The following is a 17,125-nucleotide window of genomic DNA, read 5'->3' as shown; positions in this document are numbered from 1 at the left end:
TCTGTTGCTGCATCGCCTATTAATAAATCCCATCCTTATATAGAAAAAAGTTTTTATTGGAAGGCAACAGTAAATACAAGATGGTAGCTGACTCATGACAGAAGGGAGTTGAAATATGAATAAATTTCACAGCTACAGTAAGTCAGTCTACAACAGTTGCTACCTTATGTCAAAATGGATGGCTCTGAAAGAACAATTCTATTAGACAGGGAGGAAAATGGTTCTTTCAGTTCGCTCAGGGCAAGCCTTGGATCACTTAGAACTGCTGGTCTATGGGCACCCACAGTTACAAAAGATGTTTTCAGACAGGGCTTCTAGGAATGCTTCGTATTTTGAAACAAGGAAATGTGATGGTGCTACAGATGAGTCAGTCTACAGCACTCCTCTTAATTCTTCTTAAAAGGATATATACAAAAATATAAAAGGCCTAAATATTTTTTTTTCTTGTTACAAATCCTTAAACATCTAGAAGTAACTATTGAGTGGTTAAGCCCTCTGTTCTGGATGGAGCTGTGATGGCTGCAGAGGGGTATCTTGGGGATTTAGAATGTACAGTAGATTCTTGATTCATTTGCCCAGTACTTGGTAGCTATCTGGCTTCCTCCACTTGAAACACCATTAGCCTTTAGGAGAAAAATATAATTGTCAGAAAAATATAAATTGTGAATCGGGGAGCTTGAGTACGCTTCTGAAATGATCAACCCCTTAATGCGCTAAAAAAAAGTAGTTTCACACTTGAAATGAAGTTTTGATTTCAAAACGTTTTGCATACACATGCTATTAATTTATATAGCCAATCCAAAGGGAAAGATTTGCTATTGGTTTACACTGCCTGCAATTTCAACGCATGCAGTTGTTACTGGGTGTCTTTCAAATGCACCCAAGCTTAAGCCAAACATTAAGAATTTAACATTATTCTTAGAAAGGTAGATACTTCCTTTTTATTCTTTTAAATATGCATACACTACATTCAAAAAGACAAAAGATGGTTCACAGCAGCACCTTGCTGTGCTGCTTGTTAAGCATTGGTACCAAAAGCAGCCAACACATCTTCCTAAAACAAGAATTCCCTTTTAGCCAAAGGCTTGCTAACCTTATGGAAACTATCAAAAAATTTATTTGCCCTGATTATTGTTAACCTGCTGAAGTGGGCACTTACTTTCATCTCTGGCCTTCATACGAGCAATAAAGGAATAGCTTTTGTTCCTGCGATAATTCTCATAGGGATCATCTAGGGATACTCCCACACCCTTATACTGATCCCATTTGTCTCTGATATCCCCTCCTTTAATAGGGTCCTGGATCCCTTGTTCCTTGGCACCCAAGCCCCCAGATCCACTCCATCCTGAAAAACACAGAATAGCATGATCAAGCACACAAAAATGTTCCAGTTGCCAACCAACAGAATCATGTCTATGTGTTCACTTCCAGTCATTCCAGACCAATTTTGCTCACTTCATGTACAGATCTGCCTCAGGAAAATTCTTCCAGCAGAGGAAATCCTGTATAAAGAAGTAGATTCAGGACCCTGGATAAATATTTCACAAAGTAGGCTAGGAAAATATTTGGAAGACTTAGGCTTTTTGCAAGACTAGAGTAAGACTGCAATTCTTGCCGTACAGACATTATTGACAAAATGCAGCCAATGATTCAGATGGGCCTAGATTCACTCATCCATGGTTGAGTCAATGGGACATGCAAACCATTCAACTCCTTAAGCATGTTGTTGGAATCTTCCATATCAAATATAGTGTGCCATTTTCTTACAGAATTAAAAATTTCAAGTTACAAAAGATTTGAAAACTGCAGCTAAAGATTGAGCATGTTGTGCAAATCTTGGTTCAGAGAAACTCAACACTTCTGTTCTCAACTCAATTGGAAATGAAGTCCCCAGATTCTTTGTACATATGGGTAATAGATACATTGGCCGAGAATTCTGGGAGCTGAAACCTCAACACACGTGTGGGAAAGCAGTGATTTCTCCATACAGGGAATGCATTTGGAATGCTGCCAGAGAGAAATAGGCAGTCTTTCTTACCCATTTTCACCAGCATCTGATGTCCTTTATTCTCCTCTCCAAGTCTGGATTCTGGTATGGGAGGTCCTGAGCTGGAGCCCAATCCAGCTGCAGAGCTACATCAGTAAGCAGAATATAGTAAATCAGACCTTTTATATATTCTTGGTTAACACTTGCTGAAGAATGACTAAATGAAGACAGCAACTATGGCAATGGCAAAGAATCTACATAGGATTTTTTTTTTTAAATAGAGTTTTAACTACTGTGTTAGATAGTTCCTCAAACATTTCAGCCTTTTGCTCCCTTCTGACCAAAATCTTTGCAGAATGAACAAGTCAAATCTTACGGAGGTGTCTGACTGCGAGATCGAGACCGGCGCCGCCTACTAGGGGAGTAGGATTTTGATCGGGACCTGGAGCGGGAGCGACTTCGTGAAGAGCGGGATCTGCTCCTACTCCTACAAAATAAAGAGGTGAAAATTAGTTCCATTCTATAGACCAGGGGTCTCCAACCTTGGCAACTTTAAGCCTGGCAGACTTCAACTCCCAGAATTCCCCAGCCAGCTGCTATAGACTACAAATGTACATTGTATGTTTCCTGATTCCCCCCTACCAATAAGGAAAAGCCTTGGAAAAAACCTTGGATTTATTGACTGATACTAAGGAAGTAATCAGAAGGTATCTGTCAGGCGTCAAAGACCAGATCCACACCTGAAGGTTCAGTGAAACTGATTTATTCCTAAAAGGAATACAAATAGTGAAGGCCCCTGGACTGAAAGGCAAAAACGGAAGTAGTATGTTCAGTCTCATAGTTGGGTAGACTAGACTGCCCTGATAGAGGGGTCCCACTGGAGAAAAAGCACTTAATCTCTCCCCTGGTATAGGTGACAAAGTGAGGAGAACACGTGACTTAGAGGTTAATACATCTACCTAATAGGCAAGCATCCCGGGTTTGAATCCCAGAAGGGTATGGCTAGCTGATGAGAGCTAAATAGCTTGAAATAGATCTATATTAGTCTCCCTTTATTTCTTTGTCGGTAAAACATAAATTTAACACAAGAGCTACAACTTAAGACAAACACCACTTCTGTAGTTTTCCAACAATAACATTCAAGCTCCTTAGGAGACAATACAGAACGGTACAATCGCTAGCCAAACAGAAAAATCTTCCCAACCGTCTTTTTCTAAACCTAGTTCCCCCCCCCAATTTTTTTTACCTGGACTGAGACCGAGAGTAGGACCTTGATCTGGAACAGGATCGAGATCGAGACCTTGAATATGAGCCAGAAGATTTTGAAGATCTTGAATTGGAGCGGGAAGAAGACCGTCCTCTGCTTTTAGACCTGCTGCGGGATTGTGAGGGGCCACTGCACCGGCAAAAGGAGGAAATAAAAATGCATCTTTAACTGATACTGAAAAAGCAGCATGCAGGCATATCTAGCAATATGAATGCTGGAAGTGAATCTGAATTTAAAATACGATCCAGTCCTGATGCACATTCATAAGCAAGCAAAAAAGATAAAAAGCTTCGGAAGGTGAAATAATTGATACTTTTCACAATCCTGTAAACTTTGTTAATATGAGATGGGTTTACATGCCAAGTGCTTGCCAGCCTAAAATAAGGTCACATTTATGTTTTGAGAAAGTGTTTATGATTGAGATGCATTCTGCCTATCTGTAAGTAAATTTGGACCTATGCAAAAACAACTTTCCACATTTATGCGTCACATATACTACAGTACTGTACAGTACTGTACTGACTACTGAAAATTCAATGTTGCCTATGAGGTTTTGTACTTTCACTAAGATAACATGAATGAAATGGCTACCTGTTTCTTTTCTCTTGTCCTTTGCGGCGCCGGGCTCGCATCTTTGCTCTAAAGAACTCGTACAGTCCATTCTGCTCCCAGCCCTCACTGAAATAAGAAAACAAGTAGAAAAAGGGGAACGGGGAGAGAGAAATTAGTTTGCCTGCTTGTTTGTTTATCAAATGTATTGGCTGCCTATCTTACCGTAGGGTAACTCTGGGTGACTTACAATATTAAAAAATAAATAGAATGCTACAAAACTATAAAATATACAAAATAGAACAGTTAAAAGATGGGTGGAGTGGAGGTGGGATCTGATATTAATCTATAAGCCACCTCCAACACAAAGTCCTTCCTTTAGAGCACCAAGCCAACTAGGCAATAGCAATAGCACTTAGACTTATATACCACTTCACAGGGCTTTTACAGCCCTCTCTAAGCGGTTTACAGAGTCAGCATATTGTCCTTAACAATCTGGGTCCTCATTTTACCGACCTCGGAAGGATGGAAGGCTGAGTCAACCTTGAGCCTGGTGAGATTCGATCTGCCAAATTGCAGGCAGTCAGCAGAAGCAGCCTGCAATACTGCACTCTAACCACTGTGCCACCGCAGCTCTTATAAGCAGAGCAGAGCCAGGTCTTTAGGCTCTTAAGGAAGATCAGGAGGACTGGAGCTGACCTGACTCCAGGAAGTCAAGATGTTCCAGAGGGCAGGTGCAAAAGCAAAGAAGGCCCTTGTGGACCTCACCAGACTCTACTTCTGTAAAGATGAAAGTTCATGGCATTTCCTGCTGTAATCTGATAATGCTAACAGTCTAGAAATTCTCCAGATTTGGAGCAGTCGGAAATCAAAATGATCAAGAAGACTGCAGAATCCGTGGAACATGTAGGCCTAACTCAATCTTTTTTACCTGTTTCTTGGCCTATCGTGGGATGGGGGACTATAAAAGGCTTCAACTGCAGCCAGTAATCTCTCACTGGGAGGCATCGGAGGGGGCAGGCGGATGTCCTTGGGATCCAAAGGCTTGTATTCGTGATCTTCCAGCTAAAAGGAAAAAAAAATCATAGACTCAAATGAGGCACTTGTAAAAACTGGACCCTTAAAAAAAAAAACACCACCTTGCAGTGCAAACGGAGCTAAATGTCTGGTAACTGTCGCAAGGAGAAGTCACAAGTGGAAACACGTTACCTGGCATTAAAAGAAGCTAGGTTCCTAACACTGATTAATTATCAGCCCAGACACCTTGCCTCTCCTGCAACCATTCAGGAGAAACATTCATATGCTTCTGACAAAGCACAAGTTTCCCTTGGAGAGCCCATAATCCAGTCGTTCCCAAATCAACTATTGAAAGCACTTACTTTGACAAGAGGAGCCATGAGTCCAGCAGGAAGATCGAAGTAAGGGACGTTTGGCACCAGGCTGGGGTCATCGTGGTTAACGTGAGGTGGCCCCTGCCTGCGCATGTGAGGTGGCTGTCCATTGAAGCCATGGGGAGGAGGTCCAAAGTCAGGATGCTGTGGCCCACCCCACGGAGGGTGTTCACTTATTCCAGGATGTGGCATGCGGTGCCCAGGGTGGTGGTGAGGCGGTCCAATTTCTGGAAAGGAATATGAGAAGTTCAAACTTGAAATGACTCAAGGCAGTCTTTTTGAAAAGGGACTTATGCAAGTAACAAGAGGAGGGCAGTGGACACAAACAGACAGGAATCCTTTTTTTCAGTCCAGAAATAAGGTTAGAAAATGGAGATACATTCTTCCCAACCTTACCCCACCTGAGTTCTTCACACACATCAAAATTGTCACACAAAGGTTAGCTAAACCAAAGGGTCTCCAACCTTGGCAACTTTAAGACTTGTGGACTTGTTCAACTCTGGGAGTTGAAGTCCACAAGTCTTAAAGTTGCTAAGGTTTAGAGACCCCTGAGCTAAACTATGACTACTTTCCTCGGCAAGGATTTATAAACTCAACTTGCCCCAATAGCACCTGCAGAATTTCAAGGGCCTTTTCCAACAAGCCCTGTTTCAAATAGGGTGCACAAAAAGAGGGATCAGAACAGCTAACCTGTAAAGAAATAATTCATGCAAGGACAGAGAATAAGAAACAGGACAGCTGGTGCAGGACAATCACTGATCAGCAGATTCAAGCCAATACCCGGAAGTCAAAATTCTAGGCCAAGCAGATCAGTGGACTGGGCTTTATTAATAAAAAGAGTCCCTCCTATCCCTTTGGGGCTGAAAACAGCAACTTCAGCATTTCTTCATACATTATAATTGTTGCAACAATCAGTTTTTAAAAGCCCACCACTTCTGGGCAATGATGAAAAGGACCCTGGTTTTGTTTTAAGGGGGTAGAAAAACCAGTGACCACAAGCATCTATTTCAGTGTTTTTCAACCTTGGACGCTTGAAGATGGATGGACTTCAACTCCCAGAATCCCCCAGCCAGCAGCGCTGGCTAGGGGATTCTGAGAGTTGAAGTCCACCCATCTTCAAGCTACCAAGGTTGAGAAACACTGATCTATTTTGAAAAGCCATACTTTACCAAAAAGGTATTCAGAATCTTAAGTAGGAACACGCACGTGCCTCCTTTTTCATTTTTCAGAATGCGCTGCTTGTGAGCAAACTGAGGATTTCTCAAATAGGCAAAGAATTTTAAAGGATCCCTTGTGACAAAAACCGAATACCACACCAATATAGCAATCAAGACTATAACCCCGTTCTCCCCAGCCCTACTATCTACTCACCTTGAGGGAAATCCCCCTGAGGATAGTCAAAGCGATGGGGATATGGAGGCCGTTCGAAGGGATGCCGCGGGGGGAAGTCATCCTGCATGAAGCGAGGTGGGAAGCGGTTGAAGTTATGTGGATGAGGAGGCTGATTGAACTGAGGATGCTGTTGGTGAGGTGGGAAAGGCCCTCTAAAGTGAGGTGGGCGCTGCATACGGAAAGGGGGTTCTCTCTGGCCCCCGGCCCATGGCGGCTGCTCATGCTGGTTGTTCCAGGGGGCTTCAAACTGATTATTCCAGGATGGGTCCGGCTGGTTGTTCCAGGGAGCTTCACGCTGATTGTTCCAGCCAGGCTCCCTCTGTTCGTTCCACATCCCCTCGTGGTTACTGTTCCATGGAGGACAGTGGGGAGGACCCTGGTGGTGTGGGAATGGAGGTTGATCGGGGGGCTGCAGAAGGAAAGACACAGAGTTAGTTGATTGGGGAGGGCTGCTCGGAAAACCAAGAGCTTGACTAGATGCTGCTTCACACGAGATGTTCACGTCCAGAAATACTTCCCACTCTATACATCCCAGACCTTCTACTAGTACCTGCTGTTGGCCCCAAGGTGTGACAGGATGCGGCTGATCAAACCAGGGCGGCTTATTAGGAGGAATGTGATCATGAGGCCCAGGTCCACGAGGTCCAGCTGCAGCAGGATCAGGAGGCCCAGCTCCGGTGGCTTCGTATTCTGTGGAGCCTGCAAGGGGCAGCTGAGCCTTCCCTTCATCTGAAAACAAACCGCAATGTGAGAAAGGACAGCCTCTTCCCTGGGCACGGCATAAAATCAGCCCAGAGGAGATCGCTTAGGGCACTGCCTCAAAGCTTTGCTTTGCTCAGGGCAGCTTGTTTTATTGGATAATCCCATCTAAGGAAGTCTAGTCATTAATAGTCAGAATGCCCCCTTACTGCATCCCCAAAGTTCTCAGACAGCCAAACCAGAGAGTTGAGCGGTGTTTCTCAACCTTGGCGAATTGAAGAGATGTGGCCCAAACTTGGCTGGGGAAATCTGGCAGTTGAAGTCCATGCCTCTTCCAAGTTGCCAAGGCCGAGAAACTCTGCATTAGAAGCCATTCTCTAGAGCAGGGATGTCAAAATCGATTTCATTGAGGGCCACATCAGGGTTGTGTTTGACCTCGGAGAGGCGGCGGGGGAGGTGGGGGGCATGGCCAGGACATCACTCATGTCCGGGACGTCTGTGGTGGCCTGAGTGCTCTGCCAGCAAAAAACGGCTCCTGGGCATGGCCGTCCCCCCCAAGCTTTGTTTTTGCTGGCAGAGCTGCAGGAGACCGTCGTGGCCAAAAACGGAGCCTGGGATGGCTGCACGTGGCCTTCCCAAGCTCTGTTTTCACTGGCAGAGGCACCGTGGGCTGGTCCTTTGCTGTTTCCAGGGCGGCCCCATGGGCCCGTGGGCCTTGGGCTTGACACCCCTGCTCTAGAGACTCAGCAGAAATAGAAACTCTTTGTCCACTCAGAAGAGCTGTACCTGCTTGCGTAATGGAAGTAGCTGGAGGAGGGGCTAAGGCTGGAGGAGCTGGTTTCACCTCACTTTCCAGTGGGGGGATTTGCATCTGTGGCGGCGGCTGCTGTTGCTGTTGTGTGAGGCTGCTGACAAACTCCTCATGCTGAGTTTTCAAATTCTGAATCTGCTGCTGAAATGCAACCTGAATTGGCTGCACAACATTGGCATATTCTGTGATCAGAGTAGCCTGCAAAGGGGAAGGGGAAGAGAGGGTTGGAAAAGGAAAAATGTTTTAAAGTACCAATATCATAACTGAGAGTCCTGCCTAAGTATCTTGCTCTGTCTCACATGGCATTTTTCACCCAATGCCCATAATCAGATCAATTATCAAGCTAGCACCTGGGTTTGTATAACATACTCAGCCCAATCAGTTTGTTTTAGTATTTCAATAGTGAATTAATTAAATTAATTAATTTAATTTGTTAAATCCAGTTTGTCTCTTTACTATAATTTTCATTTCAATGTATTTGTAAATTTAAGTAAGGTTGATGTTAGACTCCAAAATTAAGAGATACATGGTGACTCTTCCAAGCTGAATTCTTTAGGGATCCACACCTATAGAAGAATCTTGTCAAACTGAACCACTCTACGATCTGTATCTACCATACACTCTGAGAACCATTAGGGACAGGCTGTCTTCACCCTCTTTCTCTTGCATAAAATATTTGGACTGAGCAGGCGCTTATTCCTCCTGAATGTACCCTGTCCCTCCTGGAAATCCAGCGTATTACATTCCATTAAAGGCAAGTACACACAAGATTGTTACTAGAGCTGTCCAAGGCCTTTATCGGCATCAACATTTTATTCTGCGTAATGAAATAGCTGCTGTGTTTTTCTTTGTGTGTTTCTGCTTTGTCCTCATGAGCCTTTGGGTACACGTGTGCTGGGAAGCACAGGGCAGGCTGCATATGCTCTGCCCCAGGTCACATGGACAAGGGAAGGCGGCTTCAAATGGAGAAATTGACAGTATTCTAATCTATCCCCAACAGCCTCCATCTTAAGGATACATCGCAGTATGATGCTTTCCTCCACAGACCCAGTCTGATGTAGCCCTCCTTTTTGTATTTCTTTAGCAAACCTCCGTTGCCATATTAATTTGGTTCTGTTCTGTTTTTGGGGAGTTATCCTACCAGTAAAAAGGAGTTCCAAGCCACTTCATGTAATTTGTATCCAACAATCCATTGGGTTGGGAAAAATGAAAAGGGATTAGTTCAATTACTAAGTCAATTTCATTTTTTAAAAAAATGCAGTTTACAGGTCTGTATATTGATAGTATACTGAAATAAAGGAAACAGGTTTATCTCTAACAATAATCTCAAGTCTATAAACAAGATTTCGGCAATTTCCTGACAGTTAGAACAATTAATCAGTGGAACAACTTGTCCCCAGAAATTGTGGGTGCTCCAACACTGAAAGTTTTTAAGAAGAGGCTGGACAAGCATTTGTCTGAAATGGTATACAGGATTTCCTGCTTGAGCAGTAAATTGGACTAGAAGACCTCCAAAATCCCTTCAAACTCTGGCAGTTATTCTATCTGGCAGAATGCTGGGCAGTATCCCAGGCCTTTCAATTAGTGATATTACAAAATGTAATTATTACATAGCCACTTCTGTTTCCTATCAACTTTTTTTCTGAAAAATGTGTTATGCATTTTTCTTCATGAGCCACAATGGGTCCTAAGAGATTTCACTCAGATGAGCAGCAGAGGTAATTTGGCTGAAGACATGAGAGTTACTGGCTAGCACAGTATATATATAAAACTGGGTTGTTTAATGTACAGTCAGAATCTGTGAACAGTAGCTGCCTAGAGTTTAACTTCTGTGGGAAAGCTAGAGCATTAGCTGCAGTGAGCAGCAATATGCTGTCTTCATGCAACTTCACCAAGTATTCACTCCTATCTCAAAATTCTCTAGCACTACTTAATTTTTCAAACTGGCTATTAACATTTCTTATATTGTAGTTCAAAAAAGATGTTTTTAGCAAAGAAAGAATGTAGAGCTGAGGTCAACAGCTGGCTCAGCTTAAACTTAACCCAGCACCCTTTCTACCAAGCCTTTCCTTGCCAAAATCTAGTACCAAGACTTACCTGATACTGCCCGAGTCCAAGGGCTGGACTCTGGAGCTGCTGGATAATCGATTCATCAAAGTAGCCATTTTTCTCCCACAGCTGAAGGAGCTGTGGGAAATCAAGAGGAAGAGAAAGGCTGTTACTTGGCAGGCCGGACTTCAGGCAAGCTCTTGGCTGCCCCTGAAGTAAAGCCGAGCTGCTCACCCTGGCAATCTTCTGTTGTTTGTCCTCCTCCACAGCCAGGAAGCTAGTGCAGTAAATGGGCACCACCACTTTTTGCAGGGCTGCCAGGAGATCACGTTGTTGCTTCCGCTGGCTGAAAGTAAGGCAAGAACAAGGGCATCATTAGAGAAGTAGATTATTTTAAGTATGTAGAGTTCTTGATCTGGACATCTAAAGCATTTCAAGCAGGGGTGAAATGCTCCCGGTTCAGACTGGATCGCCCAAGCCGGTAGCGATGGTGGCGGGTGGTTCGGAGAACCGGTAGCAAAAATCCCTGTGCCGTCCCCGCCCCCATGCTCAGCTGAGTCGCACGATCATCAGAGGCTTTTTTTTTTTTACTTTTAAAAGCATTTTTTCTACAACCTCTTCCGACGAAAAAATGCTTTTAAAAGTTAAAAAAGAAGCCTCTGATGATCGCGCGGCTCAGCTGGGATCCTCAGAGGCTTTTCAAAGCATTTTTAAAAAAGCCTTTCTGACAATCTCAGCAGAGTTGCCTGATCGCCAGAGGCTTTTCAAAGCATTAGAAAAAATGCTTTGAAAAGTTTAAAAAAAAAAAAGTTTGCCACGCTCACCCAGTCACATTACCCTCCCTCACCAAGCCACGCCCACAGAACCGGTAGTAACACATTTTACATTTCACCCCTGATTTCAAGTCATGCACAAGCTTACTATATCCTAGGTTCATATGTTTGTCAAGCAGCCTTAATACAGATGCAACCCCCCCCCCAACCTATATCCCAAATAAGAGAAAGGGACAATTTCATGTATATTTGGCTCCCTATTCTTCACAATTTGCTAAAGTTTTTCAGCCAAAACATTTTTATTTAATATTTGGTATTTAAAATAGGGATTATGGTTACCATTTCCGATTGCTTTACAAATGATTATTAGAATGATCTAAGTCAGGGGTGTCAAACTGGGGCCCGCAGGCCAGATGCGTCATGCACAGGCTATGCCCACCCCCAGCTCCGCGAATAGGAAAAACGTTGCAAAACATCACATGACGGCAACCTGACACTGTGAGTGATCAGTGAACTACGGAGTAAAGTCTTTAAATTCTTCATAGTGCCAGTATGACATGCAGATTAGTAACTCCTGGAACCTATCTTTCAAGGTGCATCTGAGCAAACATTCATCATCCCATTTGCCCTGGGAACCTAAGAATGGGCCCAGAAAGAACCACTTCTCACCAATGGTGGAGGACGTCGTTAATCAGATAGATTAAATGTAGTCGCAGCTCAAAATGCGCCCCCTCGGCAGTGATCTGATTGCGCAGATGCTCAGCCATTAGTTCACAATGCTGGGGAGATTTGGCATTACTGAACATCCAGTTCTTTCCAGCCTGAGAACATAAAATGGTGTGAAAGTTTGCCATAGTAAACAAAAGTTAATGTTCATAAAAAAGATCAGACCAAAATCCCAGGAGCCGGGATAGAGATCAAAAATATTACGGATTTATTTCATACTCCTATACACAAGAATCTGATCTACTAAAGGTCAAGGCAAATTGGTGCTATATAAGAATCAATGGAATTCAAGGGGGACTGGAGTTAGGTCTCTTGTGTGGGGGGCGTGATGATGTGTTTGACCCCGTCAAGATTATGATTATTGGGGCTGTGATTTCTCCTGCAAAGCAATGCAATTGTCAAGTATGACTGCACTGCTTACCAGCAGCAATTCCTGCAGTCCTGTGCTGTTGTTAACCGACTCCCACAATCATTAGTCTAGGAAACTTCCTACTGGCATCTCATAACTAAAGTCACGGGGGAAGCAGGCAGGAAGTTGCAAGTTGCACACAGGTAAGTGGCTGCTGCTGGGTGGGGGAGCAGGTGTCCGTGCATGAGAGACATGAGGAGGGTGTATGAAGGTGCAAAGAATGGTTATCTTTTATGCTATATCATGGACCCATAACAACATAGCAGTCACAGTCGTTCACACAGTAGAAATCACAGACTGAAATTATAAGCTATAACAAATAATTGGAGATTACATGAATTCTTGGTGGCGCAGCAGACTAAAGCACTGTTAAGTAACACCAGCTGCCTGCAATTACTGCAAGTTCAACTCTCACCAGGCTCAAGATTGACTCAGGCTTCCATCCTTTCGAGGTAGGTAAAATGAGGACCCGGTTTGTGGGGGCAATAAGCTGACTTTGTATAAAAAAGAACACCGCTTTGGGGGGGGGGGAAGCCCTACTAAGCAGGTATATACAAAAGTATGAAGGCTATTGCTTAACACATTGTAAGCCGCCCTGAGTCTCCGGAGAAGGGCGGCATATAAATCGAACCAATAAATAAATAAATAAATAAATAAATATTAAATAATTCATACTTCACCCAAGAATTCACTTTCTTATCTAAAGAATTTATATCAGAACTTTGAGAGCTATTTCAATTTGAATGTAGTAGTTTGTCAGTCTTAACTCAATTTTTATAACTTTTCCAGTTTTGTAGATATACCAGATCTGCTCAAGATACAAAGACAGACCCACTTCATTGTTCTACTCTTAGTACTCCACATATCTTAAAGCTATGGTGGAAACACTGCTCTAGAGAATAATCAAAATTGATGGATTTGATTGCTAACTCTTACTAATATTTAAAGAGAATTTCATGACCATTTGGGAATCCTCTTCAAACATGTAACAAACATTTTATCTTTGTACCAGATACCACTTTATTCTGATTTTGCCATTACTTACGGAGATAGCATCTTTGGTGCACGTGTCAATGATTGGTTGTAGCAAGTTATCAAATTCATTCATGTCCAGTTGGGTTTCCTCCAAGACTTTCTGCATTTGTTGCTCAATACCCACAGCTATTGCAGAGGTGATTTGCTCCTAAACAGAGAATTAAAGAGGACAACCCAAGAATTAAAGAGGACAACCCAAATCACCACTTAGCAGAGTCTCCGAATTTTCTTACTTAAAAATCATGTTTGACTGTAACACTTCTGACATTTAATGATCCATAGCAGAGGCAGTCCTTACTTTTAAACTACAATTCGCTCTGCTTGCACTCCTCTTTTTTTTTCCCTCCAAAGAAAGCAATACGCCTGCCCAGAGCCAAATCACAAAGGAAGAATCCACCCAAACAAGAACACCAGAAAAAGTACTCTATTTAGGTTCTTAGTAGATTTAGCCACCATATTTCAAATAGTCTTTGCGGTGGGTATAAGAAAAACAAGGTAATACTTGGTAACAATTCTTCAGTATCTTTGAAATAGCCTGTATTCTAAATGTATTGGGCAAAATACTTCTGAATGAATCATTTTCACATCTTGGCTTCCCCAAACCAATCCAAAGTCTCAGATCAACAATACTTTTGTCAAATCCATACCTGTCGCAGAGCAAGGAGGTGCTGCTCCTGCTGCTGCAGATTCCATTGACTTTGCTGGATTAATTCCTCCATTGAAGGAGTCCCCTGAGGAGTGGCGATCGGGGCGGCAGGAGCCAAAGGTGGCTGGGGAATTGGCTGAATCGGTGGGGCAGCCTCAATATCTTGACCTTGCTTGCACAATACTGTAAAGGAGGAGCATAGAAGAACCTAAGATAGCCATGTCTGAATATTGGATCACATACTCTCTTCCCGAGTTATCAAACTCCATCAAACATTTTGCAAATAGCATGTTGCAGGTGGAAAAATTCTCATCCCAATAAGAGAAATTGCTTTCTCTAGGAGAAGTGAGGCTCTAGAGAGTGGTTTTTAAAAATGGATTTTGGAAATGAGGATTTCCGAATCCTTTTCCCTATCTAAGGCTAGTCAGCAAAAGTTACGCTTATTGATTTCTATGCTAACTTCAAGTAATTCTGAAGTTATCCAAAGAAATTGGGACCTTCAGCTAAAATATTAACAAGTATGCAGCAGCTTTGCTCTAAAATGATCAGGATCAAGTTGCCTCCAAAAGTTGTAAATGCTCCAATACTGGAAGTTTTTAAGAAGAGACTGGATAACCATTTGTCTGAAGTAGGATAGGGTATCCTGCCTAAGCAGGGGGTTGGACTAGAAGACCTCCAAAGTTCCAACTCTGTTATTCTATTCTATTCTAAATTTCAAAATATGCAAATGACATACTTGTTCTTTTCTATAACCGTCAGCAATCCCCAAGACTGTTTAAACTTCAGAATGAAGGGGGAAAATTCAGGCAGTTCTTGAAATTAAGGTACATAGCAAATAAAGAACCAAGACAACAATATCTAGCCTCTTAGATTACACCTAGCTTAATGCTACATTTTTTTTTTTTTTTTTTTTTGAAATTCATGGGTCTCCTTAAGAGTTCAATTGAATGATGGGCTGCGGTGAATTTCATCTGCTCAAACCAGTCATCCCCAAGAATATTATGGAGCAGAAAAGTGCAGAAGAGAGGCAATGTAACTAACCCAAGAACTAATAAACTCAAATATTACAATCATTTTATAGTCTCTTGGCTTCAGACAGCTCCCATTCTATTTGCAAAATGGGGCTAAAAATCCGCTTTTTAGCATTGCTGATATCATATAGTATGTTTTGAATAATTTATATTATCCACAGCAAATTCTCTTGCCACCCTCCTCCCTAACTCACACTGTTGCTGCTCCAGAGCCAGTTTATATTTGTAATAGCCATAGAAATCTCCTCCAAACAGAAATGAGAATTTAGGATTTTCCTTTTGCTTCTCCATTGTCATCTTTTCAAACTCAGGGCCATTCCGTGCCACAAACTGAGCCAGTTTGTCAATGACATTGCGTAGTTCTTGATCTGTGAGGAAGGAGGAGTAACAGTAAGAACAGATATCACTATGCATTTATAAATTAAGAAATCACCTCTAATCAATCACCATATCTATAAAACATGACTTAAGGAGTGCTATGGGTAATCACCAAAGCAGGAAACAGATCCCAATTGTACAAAAAAAAACAAACACCCTTACCTTATATAATCTGACAGTATGCTTCCTAAAGTGGCCAGATTGATTCTCCAGTAGGACGTTTTTTTAAAAAAATACCTAAATGCTGGCGCTCAACTTCACATATGTACTTCCAGATTCTATCCTCCTGGCTTCATTTCACCTTTTATTGAAAACACTTTTTAGATTTAGATTTTGTATTTTTAGATCTTTTCTGATCAGCCTTTAGATTTGTATTCTTATCAGAATAAACAGGCTGGCTGCTTCAAACAGTCTTCCGGGTGCGATACAAGGTGTTGGTCGCCACCTTTAAAGCGCTCCATGGCATAGGACCCGGGTACTTACGAGACCGCCTTCTGCCTCCGATAGCCTCCCATCGACCAGTACGCTCCCACAGAGAGCGTCTCCTCAGGGTGCCGTCGGTTAGACAGTGTCGACTGGCGACCCCCAGGGGGAGAGCCTTCTCTGTGGGGCACCTGCCCTCTGCCCCCGGAGATTCGTCGGATTCCTGACCTTCGTACCTTTCACCGCGCCCTTAAAACACTATTATTCCATCAAGCAGGGCTGGCCTAAAATATTACTTTAATGGGTTATTTTATTTTAGATTATTGGCCAAACTATTTAATAATCTTAAATTGTTTTTAACTTTTATATTGTTGGTTTTTTATCTTGGCTGTACACCGCCCTGAATCCTTCGTGAGAAGGGCGGTATAAAAATTTAATAAATAAATAAATAAATAAGTAAATAATAAAACCATTAGATGTTGGTTACTCTTAGCACTTTGAGAGCTGAGAACCATTCAAACTACTTATCCCTTTTATACCAAGGGGGAAAAAGAAAAAAAAGCAGCTGAACAGCTGGTACAGAAACGATGAGCCTATGTCTCCTATTCTGCTCAAGCAGGTCGCCTCCACCATACCACCTGGCACCTGCCAATCCTGCCAGCACTGCATCGCGTGTGCGGGGTGGGCATATAAAGTTACCGGTTTTTGAAAGGTGGGGGAAAGGGTGAAGGGGAGTGGCCCTAAGGTTAATATGGCTTATGCTAAAACATGGTTCCTCCCACATTTTCAGTTGTGGAAGCCTCCTGGCCTTGACAGGCACCGTCAACCGGGCCGAACCTTTACCTCGAGGCCCCTGAGCATGTGCGGAGTGCCTATCCCCCTTTGAAGACTGGTTTCTACAACAAGCCAAAAGACACAACGTTGTAACGAAGCATCCTTCCCCACCATCAGGCCAGGTTTGGAGATAGTGGAAGCTGCCTTGCTTATATATTACACACACACACACACACACAGCGACTTTGTGCCCCACCACCCTCCGAGATGTCACGGAGACTCACCTTCGGGCGGGGGCAGCAGTGGCGGGGGCGGCATCTCCATGGCGGTAAAAGAAAGGGAGGACAACCACTCAAGAGCGCCTTCGGTCACGGCTAGGCCCCGCCAGCCGCCGAGCGCTCCTCTATCGTAAAAGAAGCCCCGCTTGCGACATCGCTTCTTCCTCCTCCTTTCTTCGCGCGAGGTCGCTCTTGACGGCTTCGTCGCCATGGAGATTCCGACTCCTCCCCTCCTCCCCCCACTCCCTCTCCAGCGTTGAGGGTGGAGCGGAGTTTTCCCTCGCGGACCCGCCCCTCGGCGAATGAGGCAAAGCTTTTTGGCCTGGCCAATCAAGCGGCTTCCGATTGAGCGCGCGGATGGAGCGGTGGGGGTGTGTGGGGGTGGAATCGCCGCTTCATTCATAGAAAGCGGCGGCTAGAACGCCTCGCGCCGTGCTCTGAGGCGAGGGGGTTTGAGCACCGTGCTTTTTTTCTTTTTTTTTTAAACAGGGCGATCAACTATTGCAA

At 43.4% G+C, this 17,125-nt stretch overlaps 1 protein-coding gene across 3 annotated transcripts; it reads right to left on the bottom strand.

Moving 5' to 3' along the window:
• Positions 1-35: 35 nt before the first annotated feature.
• CHERP (calcium homeostasis endoplasmic reticulum protein) lies at positions 36-16,923 on the bottom strand. 3 transcript variants are annotated; one of them, XM_034437548.3, is made up of 18 exons: positions 16,625-16,923; positions 14,960-15,133; positions 13,736-13,917; positions 13,099-13,236; positions 11,588-11,739; positions 10,380-10,491; positions 10,194-10,283; positions 8,072-8,294; positions 7,137-7,315; positions 6,566-6,995; positions 5,183-5,421; positions 4,735-4,868; positions 3,846-3,932; positions 3,234-3,383; positions 2,364-2,474; positions 2,039-2,133; positions 1,160-1,345; positions 36-623 (listed from the first exon to the last, which is right to left on the bottom strand). In XM_034437548.3, the coding sequence occupies exons 1-18, from the start codon at positions 16,827-16,829 to the stop codon at positions 619-621; spliced, it is 2,892 nt and encodes a 963-aa protein (XP_034293439.2). In that variant the 5' UTR covers positions 16,830-16,923; the 3' UTR covers positions 36-618. The 3 variants fall into 3 exon arrangements, with proteins under 3 accessions (XP_034293439.2, XP_087750789.1, XP_034293440.2); XM_087894663.1 differs by having other exon boundaries at positions 10,194-10,491; positions 16,625-16,921; XM_034437549.3 differs by lacking the exon at positions 36-623 and having other exon boundaries at positions 1,160-1,502; positions 16,625-16,921.
• Positions 16,924-17,125: the final 202 nt, after the last annotated feature.

The sequence above is a fragment of the Pantherophis guttatus genome, chromosome 1 (assembly GCF_059756535.1).
Source record: "Pantherophis guttatus breed Tessera chromosome 1, ASM5975653v1, whole genome shotgun sequence".
Taxonomy (NCBI): Eukaryota; Metazoa; Chordata; class Lepidosauria; order Squamata; family Colubridae; genus Pantherophis; species Pantherophis guttatus.
The sequence above is the reverse complement of the archived record's forward strand: the minus strand, read 5'-3'. Positions and strand labels throughout refer to the sequence as shown.

Bases quoted from the DNA above. Each gene is read 5' to 3' on its own strand.
- CHERP (XM_087894663.1), bottom strand. From the start codon at position 16,829: ATGGCGACGAAGCCGTCAAGAGCGACCTCGCGCGAAGAAAGGAGGAGG. The intron at 5,422-6,565 runs GTGAGTAGATAG...ATTCCTTTCCAG, and splicing joins TCAGGGGGATTTCCCTCAAG to AAATTGGACCGCCTCACCAC. The intron at 3,933-4,734 runs GTAAAAAAGATT...TTCTTATTTCAG, and splicing joins CACGATAGGCCAAGAAACAG to TGAGGGCTGGGAGCAGAATG.